The 18372-nt window shown below is 43.2% G+C and overlaps 1 protein-coding gene across 2 annotated transcripts in view; it reads right to left on the reverse strand.

The window, feature by feature from the left end:
* Positions 1 to 7101: 7101 nt before the first annotated feature.
* LOC133606814 (regulator of G-protein signaling 12-like) overlaps positions 7102 to 18372 on the reverse strand; it is a 142730-nt gene continuing 131459 nt past the window's right edge. For both annotated transcript variants that reach the window (XM_061961158.2, XM_061961157.2), the window contains one exon: positions 7102 to 8360. In XM_061961158.2, coding sequence (XP_061817142.2) covers positions 8125 to 8360 — 236 coding nt within the window. In that variant the 3' untranslated portion in view covers positions 7102 to 8124. The remainder of the gene's footprint in view (positions 8361 to 18372) is intronic.

Consider the following 18372-nt stretch of genomic DNA (forward strand, 5'->3'; position numbering starts at 1 on the left):
TAGGAACTTCTTATCTAATGATTCACAGTGTTTCTCCATCGTGTCACAGCAGGTGCAATGTTATTTTCCACTGAATTCTTTGGAAATATAACGAGTAGCGCTATCGTGAACGATGACGCTAGCCTTTCAATATGGCTTCTGGCAATGCTTTGTGGGATACTTTAGCCAAAATCTCCAGGCATGATCAGAATCAGTTTTATTGGTCAAGTATGTTTAACGCACAAGGAATTTGACTTGGTGGACTGTGCTCTCTTTGTTCAAAGGAAGAAACAAAGTACGAGAGATGCAGCATCCTAGTTGGTTTTTGTCCATTCGGGCTTTTCTCAACCACTCTTCGGAGACCCTACATAATAATATAATATGTAATGTACAAAACCCAAAACCAGTGAAGTTGGTACGTTGTGTAATTCGTAAATGAAAACAGAATACAATGATTTGCAAATCCTTTTCAACTTATATTCAATTGAATACACTGCAAAGACAAGATACTTAATGTTCGAACTGAGAAGCTTAATTTATTTTTGCAAATAATCATTAACTTAGAATTTAATGGCAGCAACACATTGCAAAAAAGGGGCATTTTTACCCCTGTGTTACATGGCCTTTCCTTTTAACAACACTCAGTAAACATTTGGGAACTGAGGAGACCAATTCTTGTAGCTTTTCAGGTGGAATTCTTTCCCATTCTTGCTTGATGTACAGTTAAGTTGTTCAACAGTCCGGGGTCTCCGTTGTGGTATTTTAGGCTTCATATTGTGCCACAAATTTTCAATTGGAGACAGGTCTGGACTACAGGCAGGCCAGTCTAGTACCCACACTCTTTTACTATGAAACCACGCTGTTGTAACACGTGGCTTGGCATTGTCTTGATGAAATAAGCAGGGGCGTCCATGATAACGTTGCTTGGATGGCAACATATGTTGCTCCAAAACCTGTATGTACCTTTCAGCATTAATGGTGCCTTCACAGATGTGTAAGTTACCCATGCCTTGGGCACTAATACACCCCCATACCATCACAGATGCTGGCTTTTGAACTTTGCGCCAAGAACAATCCGGATGGTTCTTTTCCTCTTTGACACAACGTCCACAGTTTCCAAAAACAATTTGAAATGTGGACTCGTCAGACCTCAGAACACTTTTCCACTTTGCATCAGTCCATCTTAGATGAGCTCGGGCCCAGTGAAGCCGGCGGCGTTTCTGGGTGTTGTTGATAAATGGCTTTGGCTTTGCATAGTAGAGTTTTAACTTGCACTTACAGATGTAGCAACTAACTGTAGTTACTGACAGTGGTTTTCTGAAGTGTTCCTGAGCCCATGTGGTAAAATCCTTTACACACTGATGTCGCTTTTTGATGCAGTACCACCTGAATGATCGAAGGTCACTTATTTGGAACATCCCACAGGTGAACAGGCTAATTGGGAACAGGTGGGTGCCAAGATTGGGTATAAAAGCAGCTTCCATGAAATGCCCAGTCATTCACAAAAAAGGATGGGGCGAGGGTCACCACTTTGTGAACAAATGCGTGAGCAAATTGTCGAACAGTTTAAGAACAACATTTCTCAACCAGCTATTGCAAGGAATTTAGGGATTTCACCATCTGTTCGTACTATCTTGAAAAGGTTCAGAGAATCTGGAGAAATCACTGCACGTAAGCGATGATATTACGGACCTTCGATCCCTCAGGCGGTACTGCATCAAAAAGCGACATCAATGTGTAAAAGATATCACCACATGGGCTCAGGAACACTTCAGAAAACAACTGCCAGTAACCACGGTTTGTCGCTACATCTGTAAGTGCAAGTTAAAACTCTACTATGCAAAACGAAAGCCATTTATCAACAACACCCAGAAACGCCGCCGGCTTCACTGGGCCCGAGCTCATCTAAGATGGACTGATGCAAAGTGGAAAAGTGTTCTGTGGTCTGACGAGTCCACATTTCAAATGATTTTTGGAAACTGTAGATGTCGTGTCCTCCGAAACAAAGAGGGAAAAAACAATCCGGATTGTTCTAGACAGATCTGTCTCCCATTGAAAATGTGTGGCGCATTATGAAGGCTGAAATACCACAACGGAGACCCCGATCTGTTGAACAACTTAAGCTGTACATCAAGCAAGAATGGGAAAGAATTCAACCTGAAAAGCTTCAAAAATTGGTCTCCTCAGTTCTCAAACGTTTACTGAGTGTTGTTAAAAGAAAAGGCCATGTAACACAGGGGTAAAAATGCCCCTGTGCCAACTTTTTTGCAATGTGTTGCTGCCATTAAATTCTAAGTTAATGATTATTCGCAAACAAAAATTAAGTTTCTCAGTTTGAACATTAAATATCTTGTCTTTGCACTGCATTCAATTGAATATAAGTTGAAAAGGATTTGCAAATCATTGTATTCTGTTCTTTAGAGATGTCTGATAATGGCTTTTTTGCCGATATCCGATATCCCGATATTGTCCAACTCTTAACTACCGATTCCGATATCAACCGATTCCGATATATACAGTCGTGGAATTAACACATTATGCCTAATTCTGTTGTGATGCCCCACGGGATGCATTAAGCAATGTAACAAGGTTTTCCAAAATAAATCAACTCAAGTTATGGACAAGAGTTCCAACATGGCACTGCCATATTTATTATTGAAGTCACTAAGTGCATTATTTTTTTTAACATGCCTCAAAACAGCAGCTTAGAATTTGGGACATGCTCTCCCTGAGATAATCCTCATACCCACTACAACTATGGGAAATACTATACTTTGACTTTCACAAAGTGCATTATCCATCCATCCATCCATCCATCTTCTTCCGCTTATCCGAGGTCGGGTCGCGGGGGCAGGAGCCTAAGCAGGGAAGCCCAGACTTCCATCTCCCCAGCCACTTTGTCCAGCTCTTTCCGGGGGATCCCGAGGCGTTCCCAGGCCAGCCGGGAGACATAGTCTTCCCAACGTGTCCTGGGTCTTCCCCGTGGCCTCCTACCGGTCGGACGTGCCCTGAACACCTCCCGAGGGAGGCGTTCGGGTGGCATCCTGACCAGATGCCCAAACCACCTCATCTGGCTCCTCTCGATGTGGAGGAGCAGCGGCTTTACTTTGAGCTCCCCCCAGATGGCAGAGCTTCTCACCCTATCTCTAAGGGAGAGCCCCGCCACCCGGCGGAGGAAACTCATTTTGGCCGCTTGTACCAGTGATCTTGTCCTTTCAGTCATAACCCAAAGCTCATGACGATAGGTGAGGATGGGAACGTAGATCGACCGGTAAATTGAGAGCTTTGCCTTCCGGCTCAGCTCCTTCTTCACCACAACAGATTGATACAGCGTCCGCATTACTGAAGACGCCGCCTGATCCGCCTGTCGATCTCACGATCCACTCTTCCCTCACTCGTGAACAAGACTCCGAGGTACTTGAACTCCTCCACTTGGGGCAGTGTCTCCTCCGCAACTCGGAGATGGCACTCCACCCTTTTCTGGGCGAGAACCATGGACTCGGACTTGGAGGTGCTGATTCTCATCCCAGTCGCTTCACACTCAGCTGCGAACCGATCCAGTGAGAGCTGAAGATCCTGGCCAGATGAAGCCATCAGGACCACATCATCTGCAAAAAGCAGAGACCTAATCCTGCAGCCACCAAACCAGATCCCTTCAACACCTTGACTGCGCCTAGAAATTCTGTCCATAAAAGTTATGAACAGAATCGGTGACAAAGGGCAGCCTTGGCGGAGTCCAACCCTCACCGGAAACGTGTCCGACTTACTACCGGCAATGCGGACCAAGCTCTGGCACTGATCATACAGGGAGCGGACTGCCACAATCAGACAGTCCGATACCCCGTACTCTCTGAGCACTCCCCAAAGGACTTCCCGAGGGACACAGTCGAATGCCTTCTCCAAGTCCACAAAACACATGCAGACTGGTTGGGCAAACTCCCATGCACCCTCAAGGACCCTGCCGAGAGTATAGAGCTGGTCCACAGTTCCACGACCAGAACGAAAACCACACTGTTCCTCCTGAATCCGAGGTTCGACTATCCGGCGTAGCCTCCTCTCCAGTACACCTGAATAGACCTTACCGGGAAGGCTGAGGAGTGTGATCCCACGATAGAACACACCCTCCGGTTCCCCTTCTTAAAGAGAGGAACCACCACCCCGGTCTGCCAATCCAGTGGTACCGCCCCCGATGTCCACGCGATGCTGCAGAGTCTTGTCAACCAAGACAGCCCCACAGCATCCAGAGCCTTAAGGAACTCCGGGCGGATCTCATCTACCCCCGGGGCCTTGCCACCGAGGAGCTTTTTAACTACCTCAGCAACCTCAGCCCCAGAAATAGGAGAGCCCACCACAGACTCCCCAGGCACTGCTTCCTCATAGGAAGACGTGTTGGTGGGATTGAGGAGGTCTTCGAAGTATTCCCTCCACCGATCCACAACATCCGCAGTCGAGGTCAGCAGAACACCATCCTCGCCATACACGGTGTTGATAGTGCACTGCTTCCCCTTCCTGAGGCGGCGGATGGTGGTCCAGAATTTCTTCGAAGCCGTCCGGAAGTCGTTTTCCATGGCCTCACCGAACTCCTCCCATGTCCGAGTTTTTGCCTCTGCGACCGCTGAAGCCGCACACCGCTTGGCCTGTCGGTACTTGTCCGCTGCCTCAGGAGTCCCATGAGCCAAAAGAACCCGATAGGACTCCTTCTTCAGCTTGACGGCATCCCTCACCGCCGGTGTCCACCAACGGGTTCTAGGATTACCGCCACGACAAGCACCAACTACCTTGCGGCCACAACTCCAATCAGCCGCCTCGACAATAGAGGCGCGGAACATGGTCCATTCGGACTCAATGTCCAGCGCCTCCCTCGTGACATGTTCAAAGTTCTTCCGTAGGTGGGAATTGAAACTCTCTCTGACAGGAGACTCTGCCAGACGTTCCCAGCAAACCCTCACAATGCGTTTGGGCCTGCCAGGTCTGTCCGGCATCCTCCCCCACCATCGCAGCCAACTCACCACCAGGTGGTGATCGGTAGAAAGCTCCGCCCCTCTCTTCACCCGAGTGTCCAAAACATGAGGCCGCAAATCCGATGACACAACTACAAAGTCGATCATGGAACTGCGGCCTAGGGTGTCCTGGTGCCAAGTGCACATATGGACACCCTTATGTTTGAACATGGTGTTCGTTATGGACAATCTGTGACGGGCACAAAAGTCCAATAACATAACACCGCTCGGGTTCAGATCCGGGCAGCCATTCTTCCCAATCACGCCTCTCCAGGTTTCACTGTCGCTGCCAACATGAGCATTGAAGTCCCCCAGTAGAACGAGGGAATCACCCGGGGGAGCACTCACAAGTACTCCCTCGAGTGAATCCAAAAAGGGTGGGTATTCTGAGCTGCGGTTTGGCGCGTAAGCGCAAACCACAGTCAGGACCCGTTCCACCACTTGAAGGCGGAGGGAAGCTACCCTCTCGTCCACCGGGTTGAACTCCAACGTACAGGCTCTGAGCGGGGGGGAAACAAGAATTGCCACCCCAGCCCGTCGCCTCTCACTGCCGGCAACGCCAGAGTGAAAGAGAGTCCATCCCCTCTCGAGAGAACTGGTTCCAGAGCCCTTGCTGTGCGTCGAAGTGAGTCCGACTATATCTAGCCGGAACTTCTCCACCTCGCGCTCTAGCTCATGCTCCTTCCCCCCGAGCGAGGTGACGTTCCACGTCCCAAGAGCTAGCTTCTGTAGCCGAGGATCGGACCGCCAAGTGCCCTGCCCTCGGCTACCGCCCAGCTCACATCGCACCCGACCTCTATGACCCCTGCTATGGGTGGTGAGCCCATTGGAGGGGGGACCCACGTTGCCTCTTCGGGCTGTGCCCGGCCACCAGGCGCTCGCCATCGTGCCCCACCTCCGGGCCTGGCTCCAGAGGGGGGCCCCGGTGACCCGCGTCCGGGCAAGGGAAATCTGGGTTCCTTGCTTGTTTTCTTCATAGAGGTCTTCGAGCTGCTCTTTGTCTGATCCCTCACCTAGGACCAGTTGCCTGGCACACTGTAAAACAGGAAATTATAAACTGACTGCCCATCTCTATAACGTATTTGTATGAGTAACAAAAATGTGCTGCAAGCTAGTGGTGAGTACTTGAAGTGGCCTAGCAGTCAGCCAGAGCTTCTGAAATGCTGCGTTGAGACAGGCCACCTCCGTTCACTGCAAGCTGCAAAGTGTGCGCCATGCAGGGCGCACACACTCCACCGTAGCTTTTGCTATTTTGCGTGCGTTGTCCCTGACCACAACGTGGGCTTTTGCCTTGGGGTGGTTTTTGTTGTATTTTTGTTTTTAAGCGACAACCGTGAGTTACTACTTTTTTTCGGTGTTTGCTTTTCATCCATCTTCCGCTTGTATTCATCGTGTACCTCCTTCTTGAAAAGGTGGGAGATCAAATTGCTTGTATTAAAGGAAGACGTCTTGGTTCCTCCTCGCATAACCAACTTTTTGCAGTCATTGCAAATTGCCAGTTTTTTATCCGTCAGAGACACTTTAAAATAATCCCAAACCATAGACATGGTGTCATTAGTCAGTCACCGAGCGAGCTCGCTTGTTAGCCACGGCTACAGCACCAGCAACAACACTCTTGTTGTTATGCTCCGCTCGCGGCGGTTTGATGACGTCATTAAGCGTCGCCAGTAAACCTCTCATGCTGCAGTCGTGCTGCATGTGTTGTGTGTGGGAGAGGGGAGAGGAGAGGGGCTGCTGACTGGGAGACGCAACTGCTCTGTACTTCTCCCTACGTCCGTGTACCGCTCCGTACAGGGCGTTTTAAAAAGTCATTAATTTTACTTTTCGAAACAGATACCCATCATTTCCGATATTACATTTTAAAGCATTTATCGGCCGATAATATCAGTAGGCCGATATTATCGGACATCTCTACTGTTTTTATTTACGAGTTACACAACGTGCCAACTTCACTAGTTTTGGGTTTTGTACTTTGAGAAGCCAGGTGGAAGAAAAGCAACATGTTACTAATTATTACAAGGAACAAATATTCATGTTACTTATTGCATTCAACTGCAGGAATGTTGGTGCTCATTTCAAGGACAAAAAAAAAGAAAAAGCCATTCAAGTTTTCGATTTTTTAATTAACATGTTCAACCACAGAACAAGAAGTACAGTACAATAACAGTACCGTCACCTTGAATATTCCATACAACACAGGAAGAACTTTTATTTAGTTTCATTCGCTATAGAAAACAGCTATCTGATACCACTTTCTTAAACGGAATATTTGATGTACGCTTTGACAACATTCCTGAAATCAGATTAATTCATAATTACAAAACAAAATATTCAATAACAAAATCAAACTGTAAAAAAATAAAATAACAAAATTAAATGGAAAAAATAATATTAATGGAACAATTATTTACAAAATATACAAAGAGAATCAAACTCAATAAAATGAATAGGGAAAAAAAAAAAATATATATATATATATATATATATTACTAAAAATGATATCCATTACAAAGGTGATAATGAAATGAACAAAAGTAATTAAACAAAAAATTAAGTAAAAACTAAATGTAAAAGAAAACCATAATAAAGTGAAAAAATAAACATAAAAAGTAACAATAAAAACTAAATGAAATGAGCAAAAAATAGCATAGTGAAATAATATAAAACTGACAAAACATCAACAATCATAATTATATAAAAATCCAAATATAAGAAGAAAAAAGCCATTACAAAATCACTCAAAATAATAATAAAATAATTAAACTATCAGTGAAAGCAAAATTACAAAAAAATAAATAACTGTTTTAAAGATTAAAAAAAACATGATGTTATTATTATTGTGGTTTTAGTTCATCATACTCTTGAGCTGCATCTGATAATAATTTTGTTTTTGCAACAGGAGAGACAGAATATTAGAAACACTACCACAATAACTAAAAAGAAAAAAAGACTCACTCATATCAGTGGTTGTACTTCATTGCGTTTTTTTTTTTAAATTACATTTTTCTTTTGTCATTGCTGATGTTCTATAACATAAAGTACATGAAAAATATCGCATCCACAATATCTATGAATCATTTATTAGAGGAGGGGTGTTTAAAAGTGCAGCAGTGGAGTGAAAGGAGGGTTTATTGTTTGCTTCCCTTCAGACGACAGTAGCCTTGAAAATGTCTGTCTTGCAGTCTGTGTCGTCATCCTGTTGTCCCGCGTGGGGAATGTGGGCACTCCTCATCTTGCTTTGAACCTGACGCAGCTCAGCAACGTAACCCTGGAAACTCAGGCTGAGCTCCGAGTCCTCCGTGTGGGACACTCTCTCCGAGTCCTCCAGGTGGACGCCCTCCACATCCATCACGTCCTCTGGGGGAGCTTTGCAGGTTAATTCTGAGAAACACACAAAAACAATAAATACCATTTTGTTGTGGCACTACAAAACGTGCACTTTTGACTTGGACAGACAGCTGAGTCTAACCAAACAATTAAATTTCGATATAAATGATGTCACGCTCACGACACGTATGGTAATGTAAAAAATAAAAATAAACTTGGAAAAAACTACAAACCCCAAAACCAGTGAAGTTGGCACGTTGTGTAAATTGTAAATACAAACAAAATACAATGATTTGCAAATCCTTTTCAACCAATTGAATAGACTGAAAAGACAAGATACGTATCGTTCGAACTGCAATTTTATTTTATTTTTTGCAAATATTAGCTTATTTGGAATTTGATGCTTGGAACATGTTTCAAAAAAGCTGACACAAGTGACAGAAAAGACTGAGTAAGTAGAGGAATGCTCATCAAACACTTATTTGGAAAATCCCACAGGTGAACATGCTAATTGGGAACAGGTGGGTGCCATGATTGGGTTTAAAAGCAACTTCCATGAAATACTCAGTCATTCACAAACAAGTATGGGGCGAGGGTCACCACTTTGTAAACAAATGCGTGAGCAAATTGTCGAAGTTTAAGAACAACATTTCTCAACAAGCGAGTGCAAGGAATTTAGGGATTTCACCATCTACAGTCCGTAATATCATCAAAAGTTTCATAGAATCTGGAGAAATCACAGTACATAAGCGATGATATTTCGGACCTTGGATCCCCTGCATCAGTGTGTCCATGTAGTAATCCACATGGGCTCAGGAACACTTCAGAAAACCACTGTCAGTAACTACAGTTAGTCGCTACATCTGTAAGTGCAAGTTAAAACTGTACTATGCAAAGCTAAACCATTTATCAACAACACCCAGAAACGCCGCCGGCTTTGCTGGGCCAGAGCTCATATCTAAGATGGACTGATGCAAAGTGTAAAAGTGTTCTATGGTCTGACGAGGCCACATTTCAAATTGTTTTTGGAAACTCTCCTCCGGACCAAAGAGGAAAAGAACCATTCGGATTGTTCTAGGCACAAAATTAAAAAGCCAGCATCTGTGATGGTATGGGGGTGTACTAGTGCCCAAGGCATGGGTAACTTACACATCTGTGAAGGCATCATTAATGCTGACAAGTACATACAGGTTTTGGAGCAACATATGCTGCCATCCAAGACGCCCCTGCTTATTTCAGCAAGACGATGCCAAGCCACGTATTATAACAGCTTGGCTTCATAGTAAAAGAGTGCGTGTACTAGACTGGCCTGCCTGTAGTCCAGACCTGTCTCCCATTGAAGATGTGTGGCGCATTATGAAGCCTAAAATACCACAACGGAGACTGCGGACTGTTGAACAACTTAAGCTGTACATCAGCAAGAATGGGAAATAATTCCACCTGAAAAGCTTCAAAAATTGGTCTCCTCAGTTCCCAAACGTTAACTGACTGTTGTTAAAAGGAAAGGCCACGTAACATGTGGTAAAAATGCCCCTGTACCAACTTTTTTGCAATGTGTTGCTGCCATTAAATTCTAAGTTAATTTTTATTTGCCCAAAAAAAATAAGTTTCTCAGTTCGAACATTAAATATCTTGTCTTTGCAGTCTATTCAAAGGATTTGCAAATCATTGTATTCTTTTTTTATTTATGATTTACCGTGCCAACCTGGTTTTGAGTTTTGTACATGTGGTGAGATAATGCTTGTGTGCATGCAAAAACTCAACAACTATGGAACTTTAACGATATTCTGTACCATAATGGCACCAGTGGTAGTAACCTGACAAAAAAAACTATGCAGATATCGGTGCTTCGTTTTAATACTTACTAATAATCAATAGTTACTGTAAACTAAATGAATAGTTATATTAATTAGTGACACCAAAATAAGGCAAAAATTAGGTATAGTTGTGACAATGTTGACAAATGGTCAGCATCTAGCTAAAATGCTGTGAAGTTTGCCTGTACTTCACCTCAAAAGACGCTGACAAAGCAACAAGGTGATATTGTGTAAGTAACTTTATTTTGTTTAGAAAACCCGGGGCAAAATTTAGGTATAGTAGGTATAGATTGACTTGGTGTCAATCCAATACCAAGTCGTTACAGGCAGGATCATACATTGGTCATATTCAAGGTCATATTCAAAGTCCTTAGAAAAATACTCAAACATCGGCAGAATTGTGTATCAATGATCCATTTCTGCTTGAATTGAATATATGCACAATAAAGTACTGTAGAATCCTGTGTTGTGTATTTCTACTGGTTTCCATGTCATCATTCTGACAATTTATTTTAAAACCCAAAACCAGTGAAGTTGGCACGTTGTGTAAATCGTAAATAAAAACAGAATACAAGGATTTGCAAATCCTTTTCAACCTATATTCAATTGAATAGACTGCAAAGACAAGATACTTAACGTTCAAACTGGTAAACTTTGTTATTTTTTGCAAATATTACCACAATTGGAATTTAATGCCTCCAACATGTTTCAAAAAAAGCTGGCACGAGTGGCAAAAAAAAATGAGAAAGTTGAGGAATGTTCATCAAACACTTATTTGGAACATCCCACAGGTGAACAGGCTAATTGGGAACAGGTGGGTGCCAAGATTTGGTAAAAAAAAAAAGCAGCTTCCATGAAATACTCAGTCATTCACAAACAAGAATGGGGCGAGGGTCACCACTTTGTGAGCAAATGCGTGAGCAAATTGTCGAACAGTTTAAGAACAATATTTCTCATCGAGCTCTTGCAAGGAATTTAGGGATTTCACCATCTACGGTTCGTAATATCATCAAAAGGTTCAGAGAATCTGGAGAAATCACTGCACGTAAGCGGCATGCAAGTGACCTTCGATCTCTCAGGCGGTACTGCATCAAAAACCGACATCAGTGTGTAAAGGATCACATGGGCTCAGGAACACTTCAGAAAACCACTGTCAGTAACTACAGTTCGTCGCTACATCTGTAAGTGCAAGTTAAAACTCTACTATGCAAAGCGAAAGCCATTAATCAACAACACCCAGAAACGCAGCCGGCTTCGCTGGGCCTGAGCTCATCTAAGATGGACTGATGCAAAGTTGAAAAGTGTTCTGTCATCAGACGAGTCCACATTTCAAATAGTTTTTTGAAACTGTGGACGTTGTGTCCTCCAGACCAAAGAGGAGAAGAACCATCTGGACTGTTATAGGCACAAAGTTCAAAAGCCAGCATCTGTGATGGAATGGGGGTGTATTAGTGCCCAAGGCATGGGTAAGTTACACATCTGTGAAGGCACAATTAATGTTGAAGAGTACATACAGGTTTTGGAGCAACATATGTTGCCATCCAAGCAACGCAATTTTCATGGACGCCCCTGCTTATTTCAGCAAGACAATGCCAAACCACATTCTGTACGTGTTACAGCAGCATGGCGTCGTAGGAAAATAGTGTGGGTACTAGACTGACCTGCGTGTAGTCCAGACCTGTCTCCCATTGAAAATGTGTGGCGCATTATGAAGCGTAAAATACCACAACGCAGACCCCGGACTGTTGAACAACTTAAGCTGTACACCAAGCAAGAATGGGAAATAATTCCACCTGAAAAGCTTCAAAAATTGGTCTCTTCAGTTCCCAAATGTTTACTGAGTGTTGTTAAAAAGAAAGCCCATGTAACACAGAGGTAAAAATGCCCCTGTGCCAAATTTATTGCAATTAAATTCTAAGTTAATGATTATTTGCAACAAAAAAAAAAGTTTCTCGGTTTGAACTAGTGTTGTCCCGATACCAATATTTTGGTGCCGGTACCAGAATTATTTCGATACTTTTCTAAATAAGGGGGACCACAAATAATTGCATTATTGGCTTTATTTTAACAAAAAATCTTAGGGTACATTAAAAATATGTTTCTTATTGCAATTTAGTCCTTAAATAAAATACTGAACATACAAGACATCTTGTCTTTTAGTAGTAAGTAAGCAAACAAAAGCTCCTAATTAGTCTGCTGACATGTGCAGAACATATTGTCATTTATCATTCTATTATTTTGTCAACATTATTAAGGACAAGTGGTAGACAATTAATTATCAATCTACTTGTTCATTTACTGTTAATATCTGCTTACTTTCTCTGTTAACATGTTCTATCTACACTTTTGTTAAAATGTAATAATCACTTATTCGTCTGTTGATTGATACTTTACATTAGTTTTGGATGATACCACAAATTTGGGTGTCAATCCAATACCAAGTCGTTACAGGATCATACATTGGTCATATTCAAAGTCCTCATGTGTCCAGGGATGTATTTCCTGAGTTTATAAACATAACATGATTTTTTTTTTAAATGAAAGATGTTGTGATGCCAAAAAATATCGACGTAATCATAGTAGCATTGACAAGATACGTGCCTGTACTTGCTATCATTACAGTGGATGTCAGGTGTAGATCCACCAATGGCGTTTGTTTACATTGTGACGCCGGTGAGCTATGGTGTGTAGTGAAGCATGTTTAGCTATTCCTCGTCCTGCAGGGATGATACTTGTAAGAAACCTACTTTATTTGCAGTGTTGGGACTAACGTTACTTTGTAACGCGTTACAAAGTAACCCGTTACTGTAACGCCGTTAGTTTCGGCGGTAACTAGTAATCTAACGCGTTATTTTTTATATTCAGTAACTCAGTTACCGTTACTACATGATGCGTTACTGCGTTATTTTACGTTACTTTTTATGTAGTATAAAGTGTGTTTTATTGGAGCGCTGCTGTGTCATCGTTCTGATTCTTCTTGTGTCACAAGCCGGAGAAGAGAGAGAGACATGCGCTCTGTGTGTGAGTGTGGGGAGGGAGGAGAGGGAGGGGGGGGGGGGGGGGGGGGGGGTCGTGTCTGATCATGGGGGAGCCAGAAGTCGAGTTTGCTAACATGGAGATATTTCCACTACTTTTCTTTTGTCGAGCACAAAGAAAATAACATTTTAGTTAAATGTAAATTGTGCTTTGGATCAAAGATCCCATCTGCTGCCCAAAACAGCGATTCAAATCTGCTGAAACAAGCTACATAAGCAACATGCTTCGACGAAGCTAGTAAAGAGAGATAGAGACTCCAATGACACTTCACCTCCATCACCACCACTTAAGGATTAACTCTGCCTCTGCTCATCATTCAGCACTGAAGGTACACACTCTGTCAATCAATGTTCCCTCTAATTGTTCATGTGTGTGAGCAAACGCAAAAAGTCCCTGAGCATTCAGTGGAGCCCATGTGAGCAACATCAGACGTGCACACTGTGGCTACACCAGCAGCACACCTGTCCCAAACATGACTAAATAACAAGTTCAATCTCCATCCATCCATCCATTTTCTACCGCTTGTCCCTTTCGGGGTCGCTGGAGCCTATCTCAGCTGCATTCGGGCGGAAGGCGGGGTACACCCTGGACAAGTTCTCACCCATCGCAGGGCCAACACAGATAGACAGACAACATTCTCTTATTATTATAATCAAATGACAGCAGTCATTTCCATTCCTAATATAAGTGTTTAAGCCCACTTACAATAACAATAACAACAAATATTGTTTTTCATGAACTGTGTACTTGTATTGTTTGTCTGGGTGGAGGTCCTGCTTTGGAAATAGTTTGTACCCCTTTCAGACATTGCATTTAGTTCCCATTAAAACATTCACATGTTGCACAATGAGATGTAAGCAGGGGATCATGTGTACATTCCTGCAACTTCCTGTTTGTAAAAAAAATATATTTTTATTAGTATGTATTTAATATACTAACAGCATTTAATGATTAATATTTATAAATTAAGATTCCTAATAAATGACACTAGAATAAGCACACATTTGATTGGTAAATCATCCCTTGTCCGACTTTTTGTGTGGCTGTAAACGCATCACTGGCTAAGTGCCATATGTGCATGTGTTGGCGCAAGTGAGAAAGAGCGAGCGGCTGCTGTTGATATAACAGTGATGTGTTTGTGGCCGACAATAAAGAGTTTTGCTCAGTAAAGTGATGTATGGAATTCATGTCCTCAAAGCGTCTCGACAGACGTATTATTATATTTGAACAATGATGACGAAAACGGTTTTCTCTGTCGTGTCCGTGTCATGTCGAAAATTGTTATGCGCTTATTGTTTTTTATTTGATTTTGTGCGTGGCATAGATTTGCCGTGCGCAGAGGACGCTTGAGCAGTGCACAATTGCACAGACGCGCTCCTTAGAGGGAACGTTGCTGTCAATTCTCTTATATACTCTTTCATTCTAGACTTCTAGAGCAGTGGTTCTCAAACTTTTTTCAGTGATGTACCCCCTGTGAAATTATTATTAATTCAAGTACCCCCTAATCAGAGCAAAGCATTTTTGGTTGAAAAAAGAGATAAAGAAGTAAAATACAGCACTATGTCATCAGTTTCTGATTTATTAAATTGTATAACAGTGCAAAATATTGCTCATTTGTAGTGGTCTTTCTTGAACTATTTGGGAAAAAAAGATATAAAAATAATTAAAAACTTGTTGAAAAATAAACAAGCGATTCAATTATAAATAAAGATTTCTACACAGAAGTAATCATCAACTTAAAGTGCCCTCTTTGGGGATTGTAATAGAGGATTCATGAACTTAATTCTAAACATTTCTTCACAAAAAAAGAAATCTTTAACATCAATATTTATGGAACATATCCACAAAAAATCTCGCTGTCAACACTGAATATTGCATTGTTGCATTGTAATGAATGGAATAGCCTACTTGATTTGATGTTCAGTTTATGAACTTACATTCATATTTTGTTGAAGTATTATTCAATAAATATATTTATAAAGGATTTTTGAATTGTTGCTATTTTTAGAATATTTAAAAAAAATCTCACGTACCCCTTGGCATACCTTCAAGTACCCCCAGGGGTACGCGTAACCCCATTTGAGAACCACTGTACTAGAGTGTTTGATTATCACATCACCCTAAATGTATAGACTATAAAGTTCACAAACATAAAGGGTGATCCTAGTGGGCCAGGCCAATCTTTCCTTATCTCTAAACTAAAACTGGGGAAATGTGTAGAGTGTTCTGGGCTTCAGACATGATTTTGTGTCAGAATTTCTTGAGCAAAAAATGCCTGGTTAGGCTTTGTGTATGTATTGTGTGCCTTTCTTGCTTTACAGCTATGCTGTTATTATGCTGTTTGTTACTTATGTATGTTATGTTGCAGCTATTTCAAATAGTTTTGTCAAATTGTTCTGGCCAGAAACAAATTGGCCTTTGTAACATATCTTTGTCTTTGTGTGTTGTATGTAGACCACATTGCTTAGCAGAGTTCAGTGATGCAAATGTATGTCAAGTTGATCAACAGATTGTATTATTCTCCAGTGCAATAACAGTACTGAAATGAAGACTAAAAGGGCATTAATGGGAGCTTTAAAAAAAAAAAAGAAGAAAAAAAGAAGTAACTAAATAGTTACTTTTCACATTTTCGCATTACTTTTTGGTGTAAGTAACTAAATTAGTAACTGAGTTACTTTTGAAATGAAGTAACTAGTAACTGTAACTAGTTACTGGTTTTCAGTAACTAACCCAACACTGTTTATTTGTCACCATGGAGACCACTATTAGTGATTTAGAAGTAGCTAAAACACTGCCGACGGCGGATGGACGTTAGCCGCTAGCTAGCTAGCCATGTCTTAAAGCACCTCTTCCTCAGTGTTATAACTTCACCTTTATCGTTAGTTTTTAAGCTAAAATGCGTCCATTCTCCCTTTTCTGTCTACACACTGTGTTTGCTAGTAAGTACTCCGTGATTGTGTGCTACCGAACATGCTCGTCTGCTGGTAAACCAGCAATGACTTGACGTGACGCGGGTGAAAGGGGGGGTCCGGGACCGGTACGTTTCAGAAGCGGTATAGTACCGAAAATTATTCATTAGTATCGCGGTACTATACTAATACCGGTATACCGTACAACCCTAATTTCAACATTAAATATCTTGTCCTTGCAGTCTATTCAATTTAATATAAGTTGAAAATGATTGCAAATCAGTGTATTCTGTTTTTATTTACCAATTACACAACATGCCAACTTCACTGGTTTTGGGATTTGTATTAAGGAAGTATTTAATTTACTTTTCGATTCAACTTTCACATCAAAAACAGGCAAAATTGGTATAAGCAGGAATCATGGTGCCCTTATGATTTGATTCTAATTCTTGGGGTGACGATTCGATTCAGAATCAATGTTCAATTCCACAGATTCTTGTAATATATTATTTGGTGTTTAAGTTATCCATCCATCCATCCATCTTCCTCCGCTTATCCGAGGTCTGGTCGCGGGGGCAGCAACCTAAGCAGGGAAGCCCAGACTTCCCTCTCCCCAGCCACTTCGTCCAGCTCCTCCCGGGGGATCCCGAGGCGTTCCCAGGCCAGCCGGGAGACATAGTCTTCCCAACGTGTCCTGGGTCTTCCTCGTGGCCTCCTACCGGTCGGACGTGCCCTAAACAACTCCCTAGGGAGGCGCTCGGGTGGCATCCTGACTAGATGCCCGAACCACCTCATCTGGCTCCTCTCGATGTGGAGGAGCAGCGGCTTTACTTTGAGCTCTCCCCGGATGACAGAGCTTCTCACCCTATCTCTAAGGGAGAGCCCCGCCACCCGGCGGAGGAAACTCATTTCGGCCGCTTGTACCCGTGATCTTGTCCTTTCGGTCATAACCCAAAGCTCATGACCATAGGTGAGGATGGGAACGTAGATCGACCGGTAAATTGAGAGCTTTGCCTTCCGGCTCAGCTCCTTCTTCACCACAACGGATCGATACAGCGTCCGCATTACTGAAGACGCCGCACCGATCCGCCTGTCGATCTCACGATCCACTCTTCCCTCACTCGTGAACAAGACTCCGAGGTACTTGAACTCCTCCACTTGGGGCAAGATCTCCTCCCCAACCCGGAGATGGCACTCCACCCTTTTCCGGGCGAGAACCATGGACTCGGACTTGGAGGTGCTGATTCTCATCCCAGTCGCTTCACACTCAGCTGCGAACCGATCCAGTGAGAGCTGAAGATCCTGGCTAGATGAAGCCATCAGGACCACATCATCTGCAAAAAGCAGAGACCTAATCCTGCAGCCACCAAACCGAATCCCCTCAACGCCTTGACTGCGCCTAGAAATTCTGTCCATAAAAGTTATGAACAGAATCGGTGACAAAGGGCAGCCTTGGCGGAGTCCAACCCTCACCGGAAACGTGTCCGACTTACTGCCGGCAATGCGAACCAAGCTCTGACACTGATCATACAGGGAGCGGACTGCCACAATCAGACCGTCCGAAACCCCATATTCTCTGAGCACTCCCCACAGGACTTCCCGAGGGACACGGTCGAATGCCTTCTCCAAGTCCACAAAGCACATGTAGACTGGTTGGGCAAACTCCCATGCACCCTCAAGGACCCTGCCGAGAGTATAGAGCTGGTCCACAGTTCCACGACCAGGACGAAAACCACACTGTTCCTCCTGAATCCGAGGTTCGACTATCCGGCGTAGCCTCCTCTCCAGTACACCTGAATAGACCTTACCGGGAAGGCTGAGGAGTGTGATCCCACGATAGTTAGAACACACCCTCCGGTTCCCCTTTTTAAAGAGAGGAACCACCACCCCGGTCTGCCAATCCAAAGGTACTGCCCCCGATGTCCACGCGATGCTGCAGAGTCTTGTCAACCAAGACAGCCCCACAGCATCCAGAGCCTTAAGGAACTCCGGGCGGATCTCATCCACCCCCGGGGCCTTGCCACCGAGGAGCTTCTTAACTACCTCAGCAACCTCAGCCCCAGAAATAGGAGAGCCCACCACAGATTCCCCAGGCACTGCTTCCTCATAGGAAGACGTGTTGGTGGGATTGAGGAGGTCTTCGAAGTATTCCCTCCACCGATCCACAACTTCCGCAGTCGAGGTCAGCAGAACACCATCAACGCTCATATTGGCAACGACAGTGAAACCTGTTTAAGTTATAATAAACCTTTTTAAAACAGGTTAAAGGTTATATAAGCTCCTCTTGGCTTCAGGCGTATGATT

The sequence above is a fragment of the Nerophis lumbriciformis genome, linkage group LG05, assembly GCF_033978685.3.
Source record: "Nerophis lumbriciformis linkage group LG05, RoL_Nlum_v2.1, whole genome shotgun sequence".
Classification (NCBI taxonomy): domain Eukaryota; kingdom Metazoa; phylum Chordata; class Actinopteri; order Syngnathiformes; family Syngnathidae; genus Nerophis; species Nerophis lumbriciformis.